The sequence below is a fragment of the Schistocerca piceifrons genome, chromosome 9 (assembly GCF_021461385.2).
Source record: "Schistocerca piceifrons isolate TAMUIC-IGC-003096 chromosome 9, iqSchPice1.1, whole genome shotgun sequence".
Taxonomy (NCBI): domain Eukaryota; kingdom Metazoa; phylum Arthropoda; class Insecta; order Orthoptera; family Acrididae; genus Schistocerca; species Schistocerca piceifrons.
Genome location: NC_060146.1, coordinates 114,345,819 through 114,364,109, shown reverse-complemented (window position 1 = coordinate 114,364,109; position 18,291 = coordinate 114,345,819). Strand labels below are relative to the sequence as shown.

General features: G+C 44.7%; 1 protein-coding gene across 1 annotated transcript in view; it reads right to left on the bottom strand.

The window, feature by feature from the left end:
* LOC124717129 (symplekin) overlaps positions 1–18,291 on the bottom strand; it is a 126,148-nt gene that overhangs the window by 97,610 nt on the left and 10,247 nt on the right. The window contains exons 3-6 of the mRNA XM_047243866.1: positions 17,656–17,889; positions 4,057–4,212; positions 2,844–2,995; positions 2,365–2,519 (exon numbers count right to left, since the gene is read on the bottom strand). Of these exons, the coding sequence (XP_047099822.1) occupies positions 2,365–2,519; positions 2,844–2,995; positions 4,057–4,212; positions 17,656–17,889 (697 nt within the window). The remainder of the gene's footprint in view (positions 1–2,364; positions 2,520–2,843; positions 2,996–4,056; positions 4,213–17,655; positions 17,890–18,291) is intronic.

The following is an 18,291-nucleotide window of genomic DNA, read 5'->3' as shown; positions in this document are numbered from 1 at the left end:
ATGCAGCAGGATGGGATATTCACAGACAACACCATCCTGACACACCACCTTGGGCAGTTTGTCAACATGCCATTTCCTATATCCCAATGTGGCCAGGTACCCAGCAAAACATGTTGTCATGGTGTTGGAGCCACTGCAAGGAGTCATGGATCACGTGAATCAACTGGTCTACTGGTTACATTTGGTGAAGTGCTTATAGTGCACTAGGGGACTGAACAGACCAAAAAAACATGTATGGTGATGTCTGAATCCTCTGCATGTCGTCATAATGTCATAACTCCACATCATAATTTGTAAACTGTACTAGAAAATTTGTAAAATGTTCCAGAAGACACACTTTGAGTACCCTATCAGAGAAAACAGTGGAACGACTGAGGATATTCTCTTCCTGGGACCCGTGTGATACAACAGTAGTACGTACTTAAAAATGGAAGAAAAAAGTTATAAAAATGTAATCTGAAGTACAAGTTTTCTTGTACCACATCAAGCTAAAAATCACTTTGCATCTCTGAAGAAACCAAGGCAGCAAAGCAGTCCATCGGCTGTGTATTCAGAGATATGATAGATCCAGAACTTTTTAAAAGTCAGTAGCACGTACCCCGAATGGGTTGGTCACATGGGCCCATTCCTGAATGGCCATTCAGCGTTGGGTTGGACCACTTAATGCCAATGACTGAGACGACACAGATTTTCAGTGCCCGTTGAGCCAAAAGGATACATCGTGGAATCCAGAGTGGTGGTTCACCAGCCTCTGCACGCAACAAACGCTGAACTGGACCGGTCTGAAAGGCTCTAGTTGATATCCAAACGTCCTCATGGTGGACACTAACACCTTCAGGTAGGAAATACAAGGTTATCCATAGACCACGCTGCCATAATCTAAATGTGATCGAACAAATGCCCTATAAAACTGCAGGAGGCAGGACCATGCTTTTCTGCTAAGGCATTTCAAAATATTCAGTGACTGGAAGCCCTTTGTTTGTAGGGTCTTTCAGGGGTGGGAGCCAAGTTAATTTCAAGTCAAATAATAAACCCAAATAGGGCACAATTTCCTGAAAACATAAAATGTTCTCCACTGTGAACACTGGTTGGTTAAAACTTTGACAAGCACATTTAAAATTGACACAAGTAGTCTTCTCTGGTGAAAACCGAAAACAAGTTGCCTTGGGTCAAGTTTCCAGCCGCCTGACGGTGAGCCGCAGTTGCCTCATCATCACTGTAAGAGTGGAGGAAGAGTGTAAGACAGCAAATTCATCCACAAACAAAGAGCATTTGACAGGGCTGCTGACTGCGGAGGAAATGCTATTGATAGCAAAGGCAGACAATGTGACCCTGAGTACACTGCCTTGGGGGACCCCATTGTGTTTAACAGAGTCAGATATGAGGTCACCAACACAATATCTAAAGTGTTGGTCCTCAAGGAAGGATTGGATAAGAAGTGACAAGGATGTTGGCAAAGGATGTGCCTCCAAGTAATGTTGTATGCTTTTTCAAGGTCAAAAAACACACAAAGCAAATGGTTTTGGCATAATAAGAATTTAATCTTATTTTGTCCTAGAACAAGGCAATTATCATTGACAAACTTTTCACGTATAAAATTAAGCTCAGAACTGAGGTGGCTAAAAGGTGACCATTACAATGAATACGTCTGGAACTACTTGTAGTTTAAAATGGACTAGATGCTGGACCCTTAACTTTTACTCTTGCCAGCTCATGAATGGCACTTACAGAATTGGAAGTAGAGAAATAGTGGCAGACCTGAAGCAGCGAGTTACATTTGCATAGATGCACTGACGAGAACAGTGTTCAGGGAAGCCACCAGTCTAAATTCAACTCGAGGACGAGCACGCAATTTTAACCTATCATGTACTTCACAACACATCCACTATTGGAAAGAGGAATCGTCATACATTTTTTCCAGAAGAAATCCTTGCCTGAAGTATTTATGCTGTTCTTGCTGTGTCTATTGCCAATTTCAACTCAATGTTCTGAGTGTCATCTCTGTCCACTTTGTCTGGAGTAAAACTGACAACTGCCATTAGTAAGACTGCCTCCTAAAATAAAAGTGTGGCCTGCTGTCACTACATGATGGCAATCTTCCCCTCTCTATGGTCACATCAGCTACCGACTCCCATTCCTGTGAAAACTTGAGGAAGCAGGCAAGCAAGCACTGGTAGTAGCCAGACAACAAGAGGGGTGATAGCCCTGACGAATGAATGATTTTAATTTACAAATGACTAGCCATCAAACCCATAACCTTTCATACATTGCACTAGAATCATTTCTATGTGGGTGATATGTAGCTTTTGGACAACAAACATGTTCTCTTAGCAGGACATTTTTCACATAAGACTGATACATTACCTCCTGGTGAGTAGCACCCAGTTCAGCCAGCAAGGCAGTAATGTTGTTGTGGAACTCTACAGAAGATGGCTGTTTCAGTAGATTCAGCAACTGGATTTTCAGGTGCTTGCTCACCGAACTAACTTGCGACTTTGACAATGTCGGTGGAAGGTTTTCTGTAAAGAAATTACAAACAATGGGTTCAGATCCCTTTGCTCAAAAACACGATTAAAAAGTATATATTTGCCAGTGAACACTTCTGATACATGTCAAGAATATTGATTTTGTACACATCTATCACATGGCAAATAGTGTAACTTCAATGACATTTCCAGATGCAAAGTCTGGTGTGTTTGCACATGATGCAAACATTGTGATAAATAGTAAATCAAGCAACGTTTCTGGTCAATCATTTTTCACTAAACTTTGAAAAAAACAAATCATATGCAGTTCAGATCACTTTACAGGTCTAAGTCAATTATAATAATTATGTAGCTTACGGTGCAACTTCTCAAATGCATTGATGACTTTCCCCATGAAAAGTTGTGGTCGCATCTTTGCTATGAGTGTCAAGGACCCCATGCACGTCATGAGGTTAACACTGCTGATGTGAGGGGATCCATGAAAGTTCAGGAGCAGCTCGAAAACCATCCTGACAACAGAGAGATTCAAGACAGAAGCCATCAGCAAAACTCAATCGTGACGCACACTGTTCAATATGTAAAAAGGTAAATACCACACAGGAATTTAAATTCAGCATTTAAGCAGGCACTGCTCCCAGTATAGCCGATAACATACAACCGAAGCACAGATAAGGGTCAGCGCCAGTCGCAGTTGTGTTTCTCTACTTCTCGCACATTGGCAATGCGTCAAGTTTTGCGTAACCAATGTGACAGACAACAATTTTACGTACACAATGAGAGATGACAAGAGGCAATGAATTTCTAGCACCAAAATTACATTATTTCTCTTCTTTGCTGTTATCGTAATTTTTTTTATTTTTTTTTCAAATGTGGCAAGAATTACGAGGTGGTTGTTGAAACTTCCTGGCAGATTAAAACTGTGTGCCTGACCGAGACTCGAACTCGGGACCTTTGCCTTTCGCGGGCAAGTGCTCTACTAACTGAGCTACCGAAGCACGACTCACGCCTGGTACTCACAGCTTTACTTCTGCCAGTATCTCGTCTCCTACCTTCCAAACTTTACAGAAGCTCTCCTGCTTCTCATAGTACCTCACAGCTCCAAGCGAGTGCTGACAACAACGGTGTGCAAAAATAAATTTACTTTCCAGGTAACATTCAATATGATGCACAACTACAGAATGTTAATGAAGGTATTTGGAATAGGTTCCCAGATATATGAAAATCTAAAACAATGTGAATACAGTTGGAAGAAAAAAAAATCTCTCAGCTACAACACAATAATGAGAATTTATTGATGAGATGTTAATCAATGAACAAAGTGAGGTAACTGTTTCTTTAGCTTTTGAAACAGTTTTTTTCTCCTAAAGTACTTACATCAGTAGCCTGTACATCTTACACCAATATAGTAACTGGTCTGTCCATTCAGTGCCCACAGAACATGCACTCTTGTCTTAGAAACTATTAATTCAGAAGCTAAAGAACACACACACACACACACACACACACACACACACACACACACACACACACACAAAACGGCACAGAGGGAAATGCTGTGAGATTTACTTACAAGGCCTCTTCCTCCAGTTTTCTTCTTCTTGCTATTTTAAGTGTCATTGGTACATCTTCTAGAGAGAAGTCATCTCTACGCACCATGCCATCAGGTTCTGGATATGTCTGCAGGAGGACAACATTCTCCAGGAACTTCACAGCATGCGTACGAATACTGCAGGTTTATCAAAAAATAGATTTACACACATATATGCACAAATTATTTTAGTCACTTGATCATATTCACATTAATCATATTCATTGATCATATTCACATTAAACATTATGAGTTGGAACATGTCAAGGAAACAAATATAATGAATATGTGCAATGATGTAATAATGTTTTTGTTTCAATCATGTGGGAATATTAAGTATTTAACATAATAACAACAACCTCAAGATACCAGGTGCACAGAGCAGATAGCCAGAAATCTGTTAGCTCGGAAGCTAATAGTTTCATTTTCCATTGTTTTCAGTTTACTTGCAGCCAATGTCCTGCAGTGTGTGTAGGTGATTATGCCCTTTTAACACAGTTATACTACTGGAATATGCTACTGCCATCAAGGAAGAAATCAAAGCATGTACAAGGGTTGACTGGAAAGTAATGCCTCAACTTTCATAACTCTTCAACAGTTGGCAGCACTGGTATGCGGCACATACTGGCTTGTTCCATAACCCCTTCTTTACAGCTCCAGTTGGCGGAAAGCCTTACCACTGAATGGTTGTTGCTACAGTGTTAAGTATGGAACCTTGCGCAGATGGTAGGTCAATGTGATTTAAGGAATGTGCAGTCATTGAATTCTTGACAGCAGAAGGTGTCACCCCTAAAGAGATTCATCAGAAAATGAAAGCAGTTGATGGTGATTGTGTTGATGTGAGTACTGTGCTTACTGTGCTTCATTGCACAAGTAAGTTTAAAGATGTTGAGACGGGACCATCTGACCTGTGTGACAAAGGGTTGGACGTCGTCTGACAGAAACCACCGTGTTCGCAAAGAAAATGCTGACAGATTGATTCAGGACGATTGTCGTATCTCTCAGAAAGAAATTGCAAGCACAATCGGCATTTCACAAGGACGTGTGGGTCACATTATTGCTTTGCTTGGCTATCTGAGGATCTGTGCACAATGGGTACCCCGGATGCTTCCTCATGAAATGAAAGTGCACAGACTTGAAATCTGCCAGGAACTCCTCTCACGTTACGAAAATGAAGGTGACGCCTTTCTCCATTCAACTGTGACAGGAGACGAAACGTGGATAGACAATTATGACAGAACTGTGAGACAGTGGTTGCGGAAACAGAGTGTCAACTTCTTCCGTGGCGGCTTCAGAAAACAGGTTCATCGTTGGCACAAATGTATCCAATTGGCTGGTGATTATGTGGAAAGATGAATATTGGTAATTAAAGACCACATTCTGAGGAATATTTCTGCATTTGATTTATTAAAATATTCCCATCCAAACCCAATTAATGAAGGTGTAGGCATTACTTTTCAATCAACCTTAGTAGGTATGCTTATGGTCTAATGATGATTATGTATTACCCAGTTGTCTCACTGCTTTCGCCCACTACCACAAATTCCTTGGAAGTCCACGTGAATGTCCCTCAATGAGCTGCGTATTTTGAACAGCCATTCGCCTGGCTGACAGCATATCCAGATGCAGCCATTGACCTAATGTACCAGGAAACAAAATTCAACCAACCAGGTGACACTTTTCCACTGATCCAGGGTCTAATCTCTCTTATCCCATGCTAACTGCAAACAACCGACAATACTGGTGCGACATAGGAGTCTTCTGCTGTGGATCCCATGCTAAATAGTGATGAACGGTATTCTTTGAAACACTTGTGCCAGCACCAGCACTGTACTCTGTCGTCAGAACTGCCACAGACCACGACCTATCCCGATTTACAGACCAGCCAAGCCTTCAATCACTTTCTGTGCTGAGACTTTGACATCCAACATCTTGTCGCCTGCTTGTCTTTTCACTGTGCTTCGATTACTTTCTATAGATGCATGTGTACAGCCAACCAGTTTTGCCATTTCCAAAGTGCTTGTTCCCAGGTGCTGGGCCACGACTATTTTTTTATTTGTCAAAGAAAGTTACTTCAGTGGAATTCCCCCATTTGTGGCCCATGTCATCACTAGAATGATTCCTCATTCATCTCTGCTCTGCTTATGTACTTTCTTTACCATGTTGCACTCGCATGCCCATAATTCTACCAGGCAGCTCTCAAGCTCACAGCAGACAGTACATAGAATGTTTTGACCAATCAGAGAATTTCTCTTTTCTTTTTTTTTGTTATGGTTTTAGGGCGCAAAACTGCTACAGTCATTAGCAACCCGTCTGTGACTTAGGAAAAGGTTAAAAAAAGAAAACTGGAAACCAGCAGCAATGGGAGCTAAACTAAAAAGTGGGGAAACTAAAAAAAAGGAAAGCTTAAAAAACCACTATAAAAGGGGGGTTGTTTGTCCCCAAAAAGAGCTTCAAATGACTGACAGCTCACTGATACTAATAAACACAAGAGCGCGATCGGCTGAGCGGATGTCATCTGCTAAAATGGAAGATATCAGGCGACAGCTGTAGACGGGCACTGGCTAACAAGGCAGTGCCCTATCCGAAGTCTAGTTAAAATTACCTCCTCCCGGCGACGAGTTCAGGAGGAAGAGGCCCAAGTACAGGGAAGAGCTTTCACATCCCGTAATTCATTATTGGGAAGTGTCGACCAATGTGCATGCCACAAAAGAGCAACATGACGACATAAAACACTCCGCAGATTGGCAAAGGGAACCATGCGAACAGCAGACTGAAGAAGAGAGACTGCAGCCTTGGCCGCTATACCGGTCGCCTCACTCCCACATGTATCAACATGTCCTGGGATCCAGAGGTACGCCACAGAGATGCACCCAAGTGGAGCAAATGTAGGCACAGTCCTGAATCTGGTGGACCACAGGGTGGACAGGGTAGAGAGCTCCGAGACTGAGGGGAGAGCTGAGCGAATTGGAGCATATAATATACTGCATCTGCCGATGGCGACAGATGTATTGGACAGCCTGGAGAACAGCGTAAAACTCTGCAGTAAAAACTGAACACTGTTCGGGATGCCAAAATCGATTATGGGTGTCACCAACAATATAGGCACTCCCAACATCAAATGATGTTTTTGAGCCATCAGTGTAAATAAATGTGGCATCCTTCATTTGTGCGCATAGAGCAGCAATTGCCCGACGATAAACGAGAGAAAGGGTACCATCCTTGGGAAACTGACAAAGGTCACGGAGCAGGCAGGTCTGGGGCCAGAGCCAAGGTGGTGCTGTACCCCAAGTTGTCAAGGAAGTTTTAGGAAAGAGAATGTAGCAGTTGACGGAAGCGGACTCCCGGTGGTAGTAGAGAGGAAGGGCAGCCTGCATACCCTAAATCCAAGGAAGAGTCGAAAAAAAGGTCATGGGCCGGGTTAGCAGGCATGGAAGACAGATGGCTAGCGTAACTACTCGGAAGGACAGCTCGCCGACTGGACAGCTGAGGTTCAGCAGTCTCAGCATAAAGGCTTTCCACAGGGCTGGTGTAAAAAGCTCCAGACGCTAAACATAATCCACAGTGGTGGACAGAGTTGAGACGCCGAAAGATAGATGGCCGAGCAGAGGAGTAAACTACGCTTCCATAGTCCAATTTCAGGTGCACTAAGGTGCAATAGAGGCAGAGAAGGACCACTCGGTCCACTCCCCATGAGGTACCATTCAGGACATGGAGGGTGTTTAGGGATCGCAGACAGCGAGCCGAAAGATAGGAAACATGGGAGGACCAGCACAGTTTTCTGTCAAACATAAGACCCAAGAATTTAACGATGGCCTCATACAGAAGGTTGACAGGGTCTAGATGTAGGGAAGGTAGAAGAAACTCCGTACGACGCCAAAAATTGACAAACGGTCTTACTGGAAGATAAGCAGAAGCCGGTTTTGATGGTCCAAGAGTGGAGGCGATCGAGACATCCTTGAAGACGTCCTTCAAGAAGGCTGGTCCGTTGAGAGCTGTAGTAGATCGCAAAATTGTCCACAAATAGTTAGCCCGAGACATCGTGAAGGAGACAATCCATAATTGGATTTATGGCAATGGCAAACAGTACAACACTTAACACGGAGTCCTGGGGTACCCCGTTTTCTTTGGAGAAAGTAGTGTTCACCCGCACTTTAAATGTGCGCTCTGTCACAAATTCACGAAGAAATAGGGGCAGCCGACCTCGAAATCCCCAAGAGAACAGTGTGCAGGTATCGTATGCTCCCCCCACATCAAAAAATATTGCTACCGTTTGGCATTTCCTGAGAAAATTGTTCATTATATACGTGGAGAGAGCAACAAGACTGTCAACAGCAGAACGATGTTTTCGAAAACCGCATTGGGCAGGTGTTAAAAGACTTCTGAACTCCAGCCACTAGTCTAAACGCAATTCAACATACGCTCCAAAACCTTACATACACTACTCATGAGAGAAATAGGGCGATAGCTAGAGGGGAGATGTTTGTCCTTTCCAGGTTTCGGAACAGGAATGACGGTAGCTTCCCGCAACCTTCTGGGAAAAGTACTGTCAGTCCAAATTATAAAGGCGAAGGAGGTAGTGCAGACAATGGTATAATAAATCCAGCAACATTTGGATGTGGATACCATCTGGTCCTGTGGCGGAAGAGCGAGAAGAAAAGAGTGCGTGTTGGAGTTCCTCCATGGAGAAAACAGTATTATAGCTTTCGCGATTTTGAGAGGAGAAAGCAAGAGGTCGTACTTCCACTGCATGTTTCTTCGGGAGAAAAGCTGGCGGGTAATTTGAAGAGCTTGAAATCTCAGCAAAGTGTTGACCCAATGAGTTAGAAATTGCGATGGTGTCCACTAAGGTATCATGCATGACAGTGAGCCCAGAGACCGGGGAGAAACTAGGTGCACCAGATAACCGTCGAATCAGACTCCAAACTTCTGAGGAGGGAGTGAAGGTGTTAAATGAGCTAGCAAAGAAGTCTCAGCTTGCCTTCTTGCTATCGCGGATGCCGCAACGGCATCGTGCACAGAACTGCTTATAGCGGATACAGTTGGCCAAAGTAGGATGGTGGCGGAAAACGTGAATAGCATTTCGCCGTTCACGTATTGCATCACGGCATGCCTTGTTCCACCAAGGAACTGGGCGGCACTGGGGCAAATCGGAGGTGCGAGGTATTGAACGAACCGCAGCTGTAAGGATAACTTCTGTAATATGAGTGATCTCATTGTCGACACTAGGAAAGTGACGGTCATCGAATGTTGCTAGAGATGAAAAAAGTGTCCAATCGGCTTGGGCAAACTTCCAGTGTCGCGGGCGCATACATGACAGTTGTGGCTGCAATCTAAGGACACATGGAAAGTGGTTACTAGAATGTGTATCAGCAAGAGCGAACCATTCAAAGCGCCGAGCTAGCGAAACAGTACCGACCGAAAGGTCCAAATGAGAGAAATTTGTCATTGAGGCAGACAAAAATGTAGGGTCCCCAGTGTTGAGGCAAACAAGATCAACTTGGAAGACTTCTATCAATAGTGAGCCACGCAGACAAGGACGCGGAGATCCTCAAAGCAGGTGGTGGGAATTGAAGTCCCCAACCAGCAAATAGGGGGGCGCAAACTGACCAAGAAGATGAAGGAGATCAGCTCTTGCCATGGGTGTGGGCGATGGAATGTATACAGTACAAAGAGAGAAGGTGTATCCAGAAAGGGAAAGATGGACAGCAGTAGCTTGGAAGGAACTGTTTAAGGGGATTAGGTGATAATGGACAGTATCATGGAGAAGAATCACGAGTCCTCCATGTGCTGGAGTGCCATAAACAGAGGGGAGACCAAATCAGACTGACTGAAAATGAGGGAAAACAAAGCGATCATGGGGACGCAGCTTTGATTCCTGAAGACAGAAGATGACCGGCGAGTAGGATCGTAAGAGGATCAACAATTTATCCTGTGTGGCTCAAATGTCGCAGATATTCGAATGGATAATGAAAATAGGGTTGACAAAAGGGAAGAATGTGACCAAGGTTGCTCTCAAAGCGACGATTGCTCAGAGCCGGCGGCTGACAGCGTGGAATGACATTCAGCCGAAGGCAGAAGATCCTGATCCATAGGTTGTTCAGGAGCAGCTCCTGCCATCAGCGATTGGAGGGTTGATCGGCTGCCAGCAGTGCGCCTTGGCAACACAGAAGACAGCCGAGGGCAGTTACCGCCAGGTGGTGCTGTACATGAGACACGCCGTGGCAGAGAAGGAGAGGAACTGGGTTTCTTTTTAGCCTTCTTGGAAACAGGATGTTGAGATGAGGGAGGAATCGAAGGTTGTGAAGTCGGAGTATGTAAAAATCTTCACGAGTATGCTCTTTTTTGGAAGTTCGGGTGTCTGATGTTGGGGCTCGTGATTTAGCAGAACCCGATGAAGGGTGAGCCATAGAGTGAGTAAGTGATAGTGGGGAGGTGGAACGGGTGATCTTTGCGCTAGCCCATCTGACGACTGTGGCACTAAAGGTGAGATCACAAGTTTGCATGGCTGCCTCCTTTGTAGGCCTAGGAGAGGCAACGACAGTGCTGTATTTACCTCCGCGAGGCACAGTGGGCTTTCGACTGGCAAATAGCTTTCGAGCAGCAAAGGTCGATATGTTCACTCTGATTTCCTGAATGGGCCTTTCATCTTTGAAAATGGGGCAATCTCTAGACGAAGCAGCATGGTCACCCATACAGTTGATGCAACGAGGTGATGGTGGCGGAAAAGCACCCTCATGGGCATCCTTGCCACATGTAACGCATTTGGCTGGATTGGAACATGACTGGCTGGTATGATTGAAATGCTGACACCAATAGCAATGCGTAGGGTTTGGAATGTAAGGGCGAACGGAAATTATCTCATAGCCCGCTTTTATGTTCGATGGAAGCTGAACTCTGTCAAATGTCAAGAAGACAGTACGGGTTGGAAAGCCGTTACGCCCTGGTCAGACAGGTAGTTCTGAATTGCCTCGTCGGACAATCCGTCGAGGGAGCACCAAAGCGCAGCAGTCTCCTTGAGTGCGCGGAGTTTATTACTGAGAGCAGTAGTGCACCAAACATCATTCCATTTTCGGGCAGAGAGAGATTTGACATAGATATGCATATCCACATCTCGAGTGATGAAAGAGAATGGAGCACAAGTGTCAGCTTATCTAGCCAAACAGTCAGCCCATTCATTCAGTGGGATACCCATGAATTGGGACTCTGAGAAAGAGAACCCAGCAGGCAGCATGGCTAAGGAAGAAGAGAAGGTCATGGAAAGCAGAGACCAAAGGATGACGAGAGTAGCAGTCTGCTCAATGAGTAGGTACATATTAAAAACTGTGGAAAGAGACCTGAGTAACAAAATTGAGAGCCTTGGTAATGGCTAGCAGCTCTACTATGAACACACTACACGATTCCATCAATAAGTCGTGTTCTAAGTCAGTGGGAGACGTGAAAGCATATCCCGCTTTATCTCTTGTTTTAGAGCCATCACTGTAGAAGATAGTAGCCCCTGGAACTCTGCAAGGATGGAATGTACAAGACGCTGGAAGACCATAGGGGCAACAGACCTTAGGACACTAGCATATGTCTGTCCAACTCCATGGTCTAGGCACCATCCAACAGCGGGTGTGAGACGAAATACATGGGCGCATTTCAGTGAATGGAGATCCACCAGAGGGAGGTGAGGTGCATTCCAACCGGTGAAGTGCACAGCAGACATATATAAAGATCAACTGGCCCTGCAGAATGCCCAGTGTGGGAGCCCATCTGCTTGTCAGTGGCAGGGGAAAGAAAGGATCACTGGAAAGTGGTCACCGTCACAAAGATCACGGAGTGACCAATGTAGGCAAGCCAAGAGAGCAGGGGAGAGACTGTGAGTTAGAGAGCAGTAAAGGTTCCATGGGCAGCACTGAAGTGGGTAGGGAAACTGTCACTAAGGAGATACAAATCAAAGTCTGCAGTAAGCTGGTCAAGTAAAGAAGACCCCTACCCAACAAAGTGGCACTCTTCTATAGGGGTGGTGTGCATTGAAGTCGCCAAGGAGGAGATACGGGGGCAGCAGTTTCTGTATTAAGGTAGACAGTTCAACATAAGGAAGTGGCCTACCTGGAGGGAGGTAGACATTGCAAACAGTGATTGCCGCAGTCATCTGTACTCTAACTGCTATCGCTTCCAGGTGGGTATGAAGAGGGATCCAATCACTAATGACATTAGTGTGAACCAAAGTGCGGACCCCTCCAGAAGCTATCCCGGGGCCAGCACGGTTCTGACAGAACACTCAATATCACGAAACTTTAGAGAATGGTCATCATGAAAGTAAGTTTCTTGAAGAGCAAGACAGAATGAAGAGTAGGAGGAAGCAAGGGGTTATATTTCCGGGAGATGGCGATAATATCCGTTGCAATTCCACTGGATTATTGTGTGGTGAGAGACTATGTGAGACATAATGAAGCTGAGGGGATGTCGAGTCACTTGGTTGGTGGTCTTCGCCAATGAGGATGGGGGTGACAAGCATAAAAACTGGGTCCGATTCAGGATGAGGTGGAAGGGCCAAACCCTCCAAGTGGCTGGGGAAGAATTGTCATTTGACTTGCACTACTACTTGTCCTCTTCCTCTTCCTCCTCCCTTGGCTGGCAGGCAGGCAGGCAGGCAGGCAGGCAGGGAGGAGGCATTATCAGTAAAGAGATAGGCGGCAGTAGTGTCAGGATCAGACAGAGTGTGAGTGAGTGAGTGGCTTTGGGGCTCTTGGAGCGCAGATCTCTCCTCTGGCCCGAGGGTGCAAGCTTCCTGTCCTGAGAATGCTGGGGCGGGGTGTTCCGATACGGAGCCCCATCCCTAGCAGGAACCATAGAAGAGGACGTTTTCCCTGTCCGAGGAGGAGGAGGAGGAGGAGCAGCAGCAATTCCAGGAAGGGAAGAGACGAGAGCCACTGAGGGTGAGAAAATGGAAGGGGGGCAGGATGGTGGTAAGGGGGAGGGGTGAGGAGGGAAAGGCGTAACTGACGCATAGGTGGAGGAGAGATTTACATGGGGAAGTCTGTCAAATTTCTTCTGGGCTTCAAAGTAGCTGCGATGGTCAAGGGTCTTTATTTCCTGAATTCTTTCTTCCTTCATGTACACTGGAAACTCCAGTGAGTGGGGAGAATGGAGACAAGAGCAGTTTACACAGTAAGGCGGTGGGATGTAACAGCTCGCAACATGAAGATGGCAGCCAAAGTCACCACAGATGGGAGTGTCATCGCATCATGAGTACAAGTGGCTGAACTTGAGGCAATGGAAGCAACGCATGGGAGGTGGAATGTATGGTTTCACATTGCATCTGTACACCATTACCTTGACTTTCTTGGCTAGGGTATCCCCCTCAAATTCCATGATTAAAGTGCTGTGTCTACACCACGGTCCTTAAGGCCTTTCTGGACATGCTGGATGAAATGAACGCCATGTCGCTCCAGATTAGCCGTAAGCTCATCAAACTCAAGGACAACGTGTCTATGGAAAATTACATCTTGAGTGACCTGTGAGGAGCAATAGTCACAGGAGTTGTTTCCTAAACGGTCGCAGGCACAGAGGGAGACTGGGTGACTGGCAGAAGTTGTCTTTATAAGGAGAGAGCCAGAGCCTACATTGCTTAATGACTCTACTTCACCGAACTTTTCCTCAGTATGTTCCACAAAGAAAAGGGGTTTGGTGGAGGCAAAAGTCTCCATGTTGGTCCCAGTACAGACTAGGAACCGTAGGAAGGGTCTTGCCCCAAGCCAACACATCTTGCCCTCCTCCCAGGGTGTATCCAAGGAGTGTACGGCTGGAAAAGCAGGAACAGGAACTGAGACAGAACTATGTATAGGAAGAGAGGCGGCCACAGTAGAACAGCCAGAGAGTTTAACACTTTTCATGTGCCAAACGTTGGCCCTGTTACCACCCACTTCAAGAAGGGGCTTGCCTTGTGGGCACCACACAGCCACAGCAACGACCACCTGGCACTACGGTTGCTGCCAGGAGCTCCAATGCCCCGAAAAGATGGACAACCACTCCTAGGCTTGCACGAGGCATTCACGGCATAGGTACCAGAAGTGTGAACCCTGTGGTACCATGGGGCTCAGCCAGATGGGTACATAACAGCCCCACTACATGGACTGGCTACCGAGCTGGTGACCTAGCAAGGAGGCGAAAATGTTTTGGCTGGGAGGGAGGGGAAAGGGGGGAAGGGAGCGGAGAGGAGAGGAGAGGAGAGAAAAAGGGGGGGGGGGGGGTGGGAATCCACGCCAAAGACACTAGGAAGGGAATTCTTCCCTATCTGGCCCGCACTACAGATTTCAAATTTAAAGATGGAGGTCAAATGCCTGAGGGGGATGAAAAAGAAAAGCCAAAAAGGAGTAAGAAAAGCAACCAACCAAAACCACAAGACAAAGCAAACTCACGAGGATAGCCAGGCCGACAAAGAACACCAAGAGAACGAATGGAAAGGGCAACAGAAAAGGAAGGAAGACAGGGAAGGAGAAGCAGCCCAGAAAACAAAGGCTGCAATAGCTCAGGGACCCATGTGCACCTCTCACGTACCCACCAAAAGAGCTGTTGGCCCTCTGGGAGGGACAAATTGAGATTTCAAGGGTAAGTAATGACACAAGTTGGCAAAAAAATGCAAGGACTTCTCTATTTGTAAACATGTGAGTGAAAATCTTAAGTACCAACATTAACATCTTTTGCAACGAACTTTTTGATGGAGAAAGCAAGTCAACGTTATATATGTTTCATTAAAACCACAGATGTTATTTTATTTCAATAAAATGAAACATATTCGGCAACAAAAATACATATTTGATTGGAATCGCAAGACAGATCTCTTCACTGATTTCAGAAATAACCTCAAAAAAGTAGAACTCTTGAAAAAAAGTGTGCAAAGCAGGGAAGGGTTGTGGAAACCAACACTATAGGTGACTGCAATATAAAATGTTGGTTCTACCATGTTAGTTATCGTCAGTAATTGCCCACTGTGTTACGTCTATTATTTTACAGGTATTGTGTGGTTTTTCTTTCACGAGATATATGAGTACATAGTGTACAAATTGCCAGCGACTGACTATTTTCTTCCTCTTATCGACCACACTTTCTAATACGTAATCTACTTTCAAAGTGCCAAAATGTACTAGAATAAATAAAATGTCTATAAAATGTTGCACTGTACAATGTTCTTGCAGTGAGACAGTTGCAGTTCCTGAAATCCATTGCCCGTGGCCTCAGGCCAGCCAACAGACCTGTCCTGCAGGCAGACCAGTGAGATTAGATCTGACGGGCAGTGCCTGCACATTTGTGAGAAATGATGGACTTCAGTTTGGCAGGCCCAATCTGTTAGAGATACTCACAGAAATGGCCTGCGGTTTTGGCCCATCATGGAAGTCCATTGGTGTGGCCAGCTATTTACATGTCACTGACACCATGCTGATGAAATGAGACCACAGTGATCAATCCATGCAACAGATAACTTGTGTGAATACTCTGAAAATCAATACTAATGAGGATAGATAACAGCACACTGTGAAGATGATCGCCAAGTTGCAGACAGGCACGTAGAAAAGACAATCACATTCTCACAACTAAATTTTTGGCCGTAGCCTTTGTCGTAACACGAGAGAGAGAGGGAGCACGTGCGGGCCAGCACTATCAAGGTGAATGAGTGGCCCAGCCGTCAGCAACTGAGGGTTTTCTGCATCTTTCTGTGCAGGTTTTGCATGAAGTTCCAATAATACACTGTTGAGACACTTGTTTCATATGGGACTGTCTTTATGATCCCTTAACGATCGTATGTAAAAATCATCATTTGCTTGAGCTTTGAATGAGCGTGTCTAAATTTTTTTGTATTTCGAGAATCTGAAGTTCACCACTCATTGGACTGTGATTTCAAGTCTTGTTCAAAGTTCCTAATCCACATTTCATCAAAAGTGACAATTCGACTCAGGAATCCTTGATCTTCATGGTCGAATCATCTAATGAGCAAAGTTGCAATGTCCACGTGTTTCTGCTTCTCTTCAGCAATCAAGCAATGTGGGATTCATTTCGTAGAAATTTTTCCTCTTCTTCAAACTGTTTGTCAGAATACGGAATACTGATGTTGGAAGAATTGCCACAGCTTCAGAGAGTTCCTCACAATCCCCCCTGCGATCATCAAGAGCATCTGCAACAAGTTTCAAACTTTGTTCATGTGCTGACATTTCTTGAATTCCGGGTCTTTGATTACTGTACATGCCCATACTACGACCACAAAAATGATTAACACAACTTGAAACTGTACTATGGTCACAAGTGAACTAACCACAAACCTCACTTTTAACACTATGCACCTTTATCGGATTTTTGCCACAAAGTTTCATTCTTGATGTATGACCTCTGGTCTTCAACAGTCACAGTAACAGACCCCAGCAGGCTCCATTCCTACTTCTCGCCAATCTTACGTTATAGTACACAGCGGTGGGGTGGGGGAGGGGGAAATTAAAATAAATAAAAAAAATAAATGTGCTTCTCTCTTAAGCTCCCAACTACGTTTGATGTAATTTTCATTGTTTTTGCATCAAACAATCCATAGTAATACCAACTTTTACATTTATGAAATGTCCCTTGTATATGTGTGGCCAAGAGAAAAATGGACCACCCTGTGGCACAAAGTGCAGCTGAACGTAACACACTCAATTTCAATTACCGCTTCACAACTTGGGCCACATATATCCTTACACAGTCAGGTACACTAATACCAGCCTCACAGTACATTCACCTTTCCTAATGAAGTTTGCCAACAGTCCATCACAGTTACAAACAGTGACTCTCATAAATATTTATGTTCGACAGCTCCTCCTCAATTGAAGAATTTCTGAATAAATAACAGCATGGAGAACAAAACTGTAGCTCAATGCAATTGTGTAAATGGTCAACATGCAGCCATATATTATAACTGCAAGAAGCCACAATTACGATTCACTGAACATGCAAATAACAAACTAAACTGAAATTTCTGTTCATGTTTTGGAAACTTATTACTGATGACATGTTACTGGGTCTTGGGAAGTGTTGTCTGTAAAGTAATTCCATAATGTGGAATCGTTACCATTCAAGTGCATTCTCATTAACATAAAGTACTAGTATCAATGAGAGAGGTGAAAAGTTTCTGACAACACCGTATACCAATATTTCCTTCTTTCTTTTCACGGTAAATATTTTACGTGTTTTGGTAACTTCCTGGAAGATTAACAGAGTGTGTCAGACAAGAACTCCCAAGTCCATCATGTTATGTAGGAGAACTTTTGTGAATTTTAGACGATAGGAAGTAAAACTGAAAAGCCAGGTCACAATTTAGTTGCTGGAGAGCTCAGTCAGACTACACGCCCACAAAAGGAAAAGGTAAAGGGTTCGTTCGAGTCCTGGTCTAGCCCACAGCTTTAATCCGCAAGGAAGTTTCAAATCAACTCCTCCCTACCCTCAATGTCTTACAGTTATGCTGACATTAAGCAAAAGTAACTAATTAAGTAAGTAAGAGTAAGTAAGTAAGAGTAAGTAATTAAGTAAGTGATTAATATTCAGAAAAGAAAGATACGACATGCCACTTACCCATCATTCTCGCAGTCCACAAGGTAAACAATCTGCGCCTTGATTGCAGTTATTGCGTTCCAGGTGGCTTCGAGTACCTCGTGGCTGGTATGGGCGTCTGCGAGCCAAGCTAGTGCCGCCCGGTACACCTGTGCGGCCGCCTGCACCACACGCTTCTGGACCTGAGCGCTCCCGTCCTGCAGCAGCAACAACAGGCTCGGCGCCACGCGCGGCAGCACATTCGAATCCTTTTTCCTAAAACAATAACGTCACCTTGTCAAACAGTGCCTTAAAGAGGGATGTGCAGTGACCAGCTTCACATTACCACCCAAATAAATTTTGTTACGAGGTGTCCTGCCCATTAGGCAGGCCCACCACTGCAAGTTCAGCAGTCTCAAAGTTATCCATGTTTCCTGCCACCTTTCCGTAGCTGCTTGTGATACATTTACCTTGATTTCAATTAACCCCTCGTCATTCCCTTGAATTGTTCTACCAGAAAAATCCTCTGTCTCCAAAAGCTTGTATACTTAACACCTTTTGAATGTGTGTCATCCTGCTGCTGCTTGCGGAGTAGACTTTCTTATCTATCCACTTAAATTATATTTCTAAAGGTCAGAAATTTTCCAAGCTCTTTTTGGTGCAAAACATTTGCAAAAA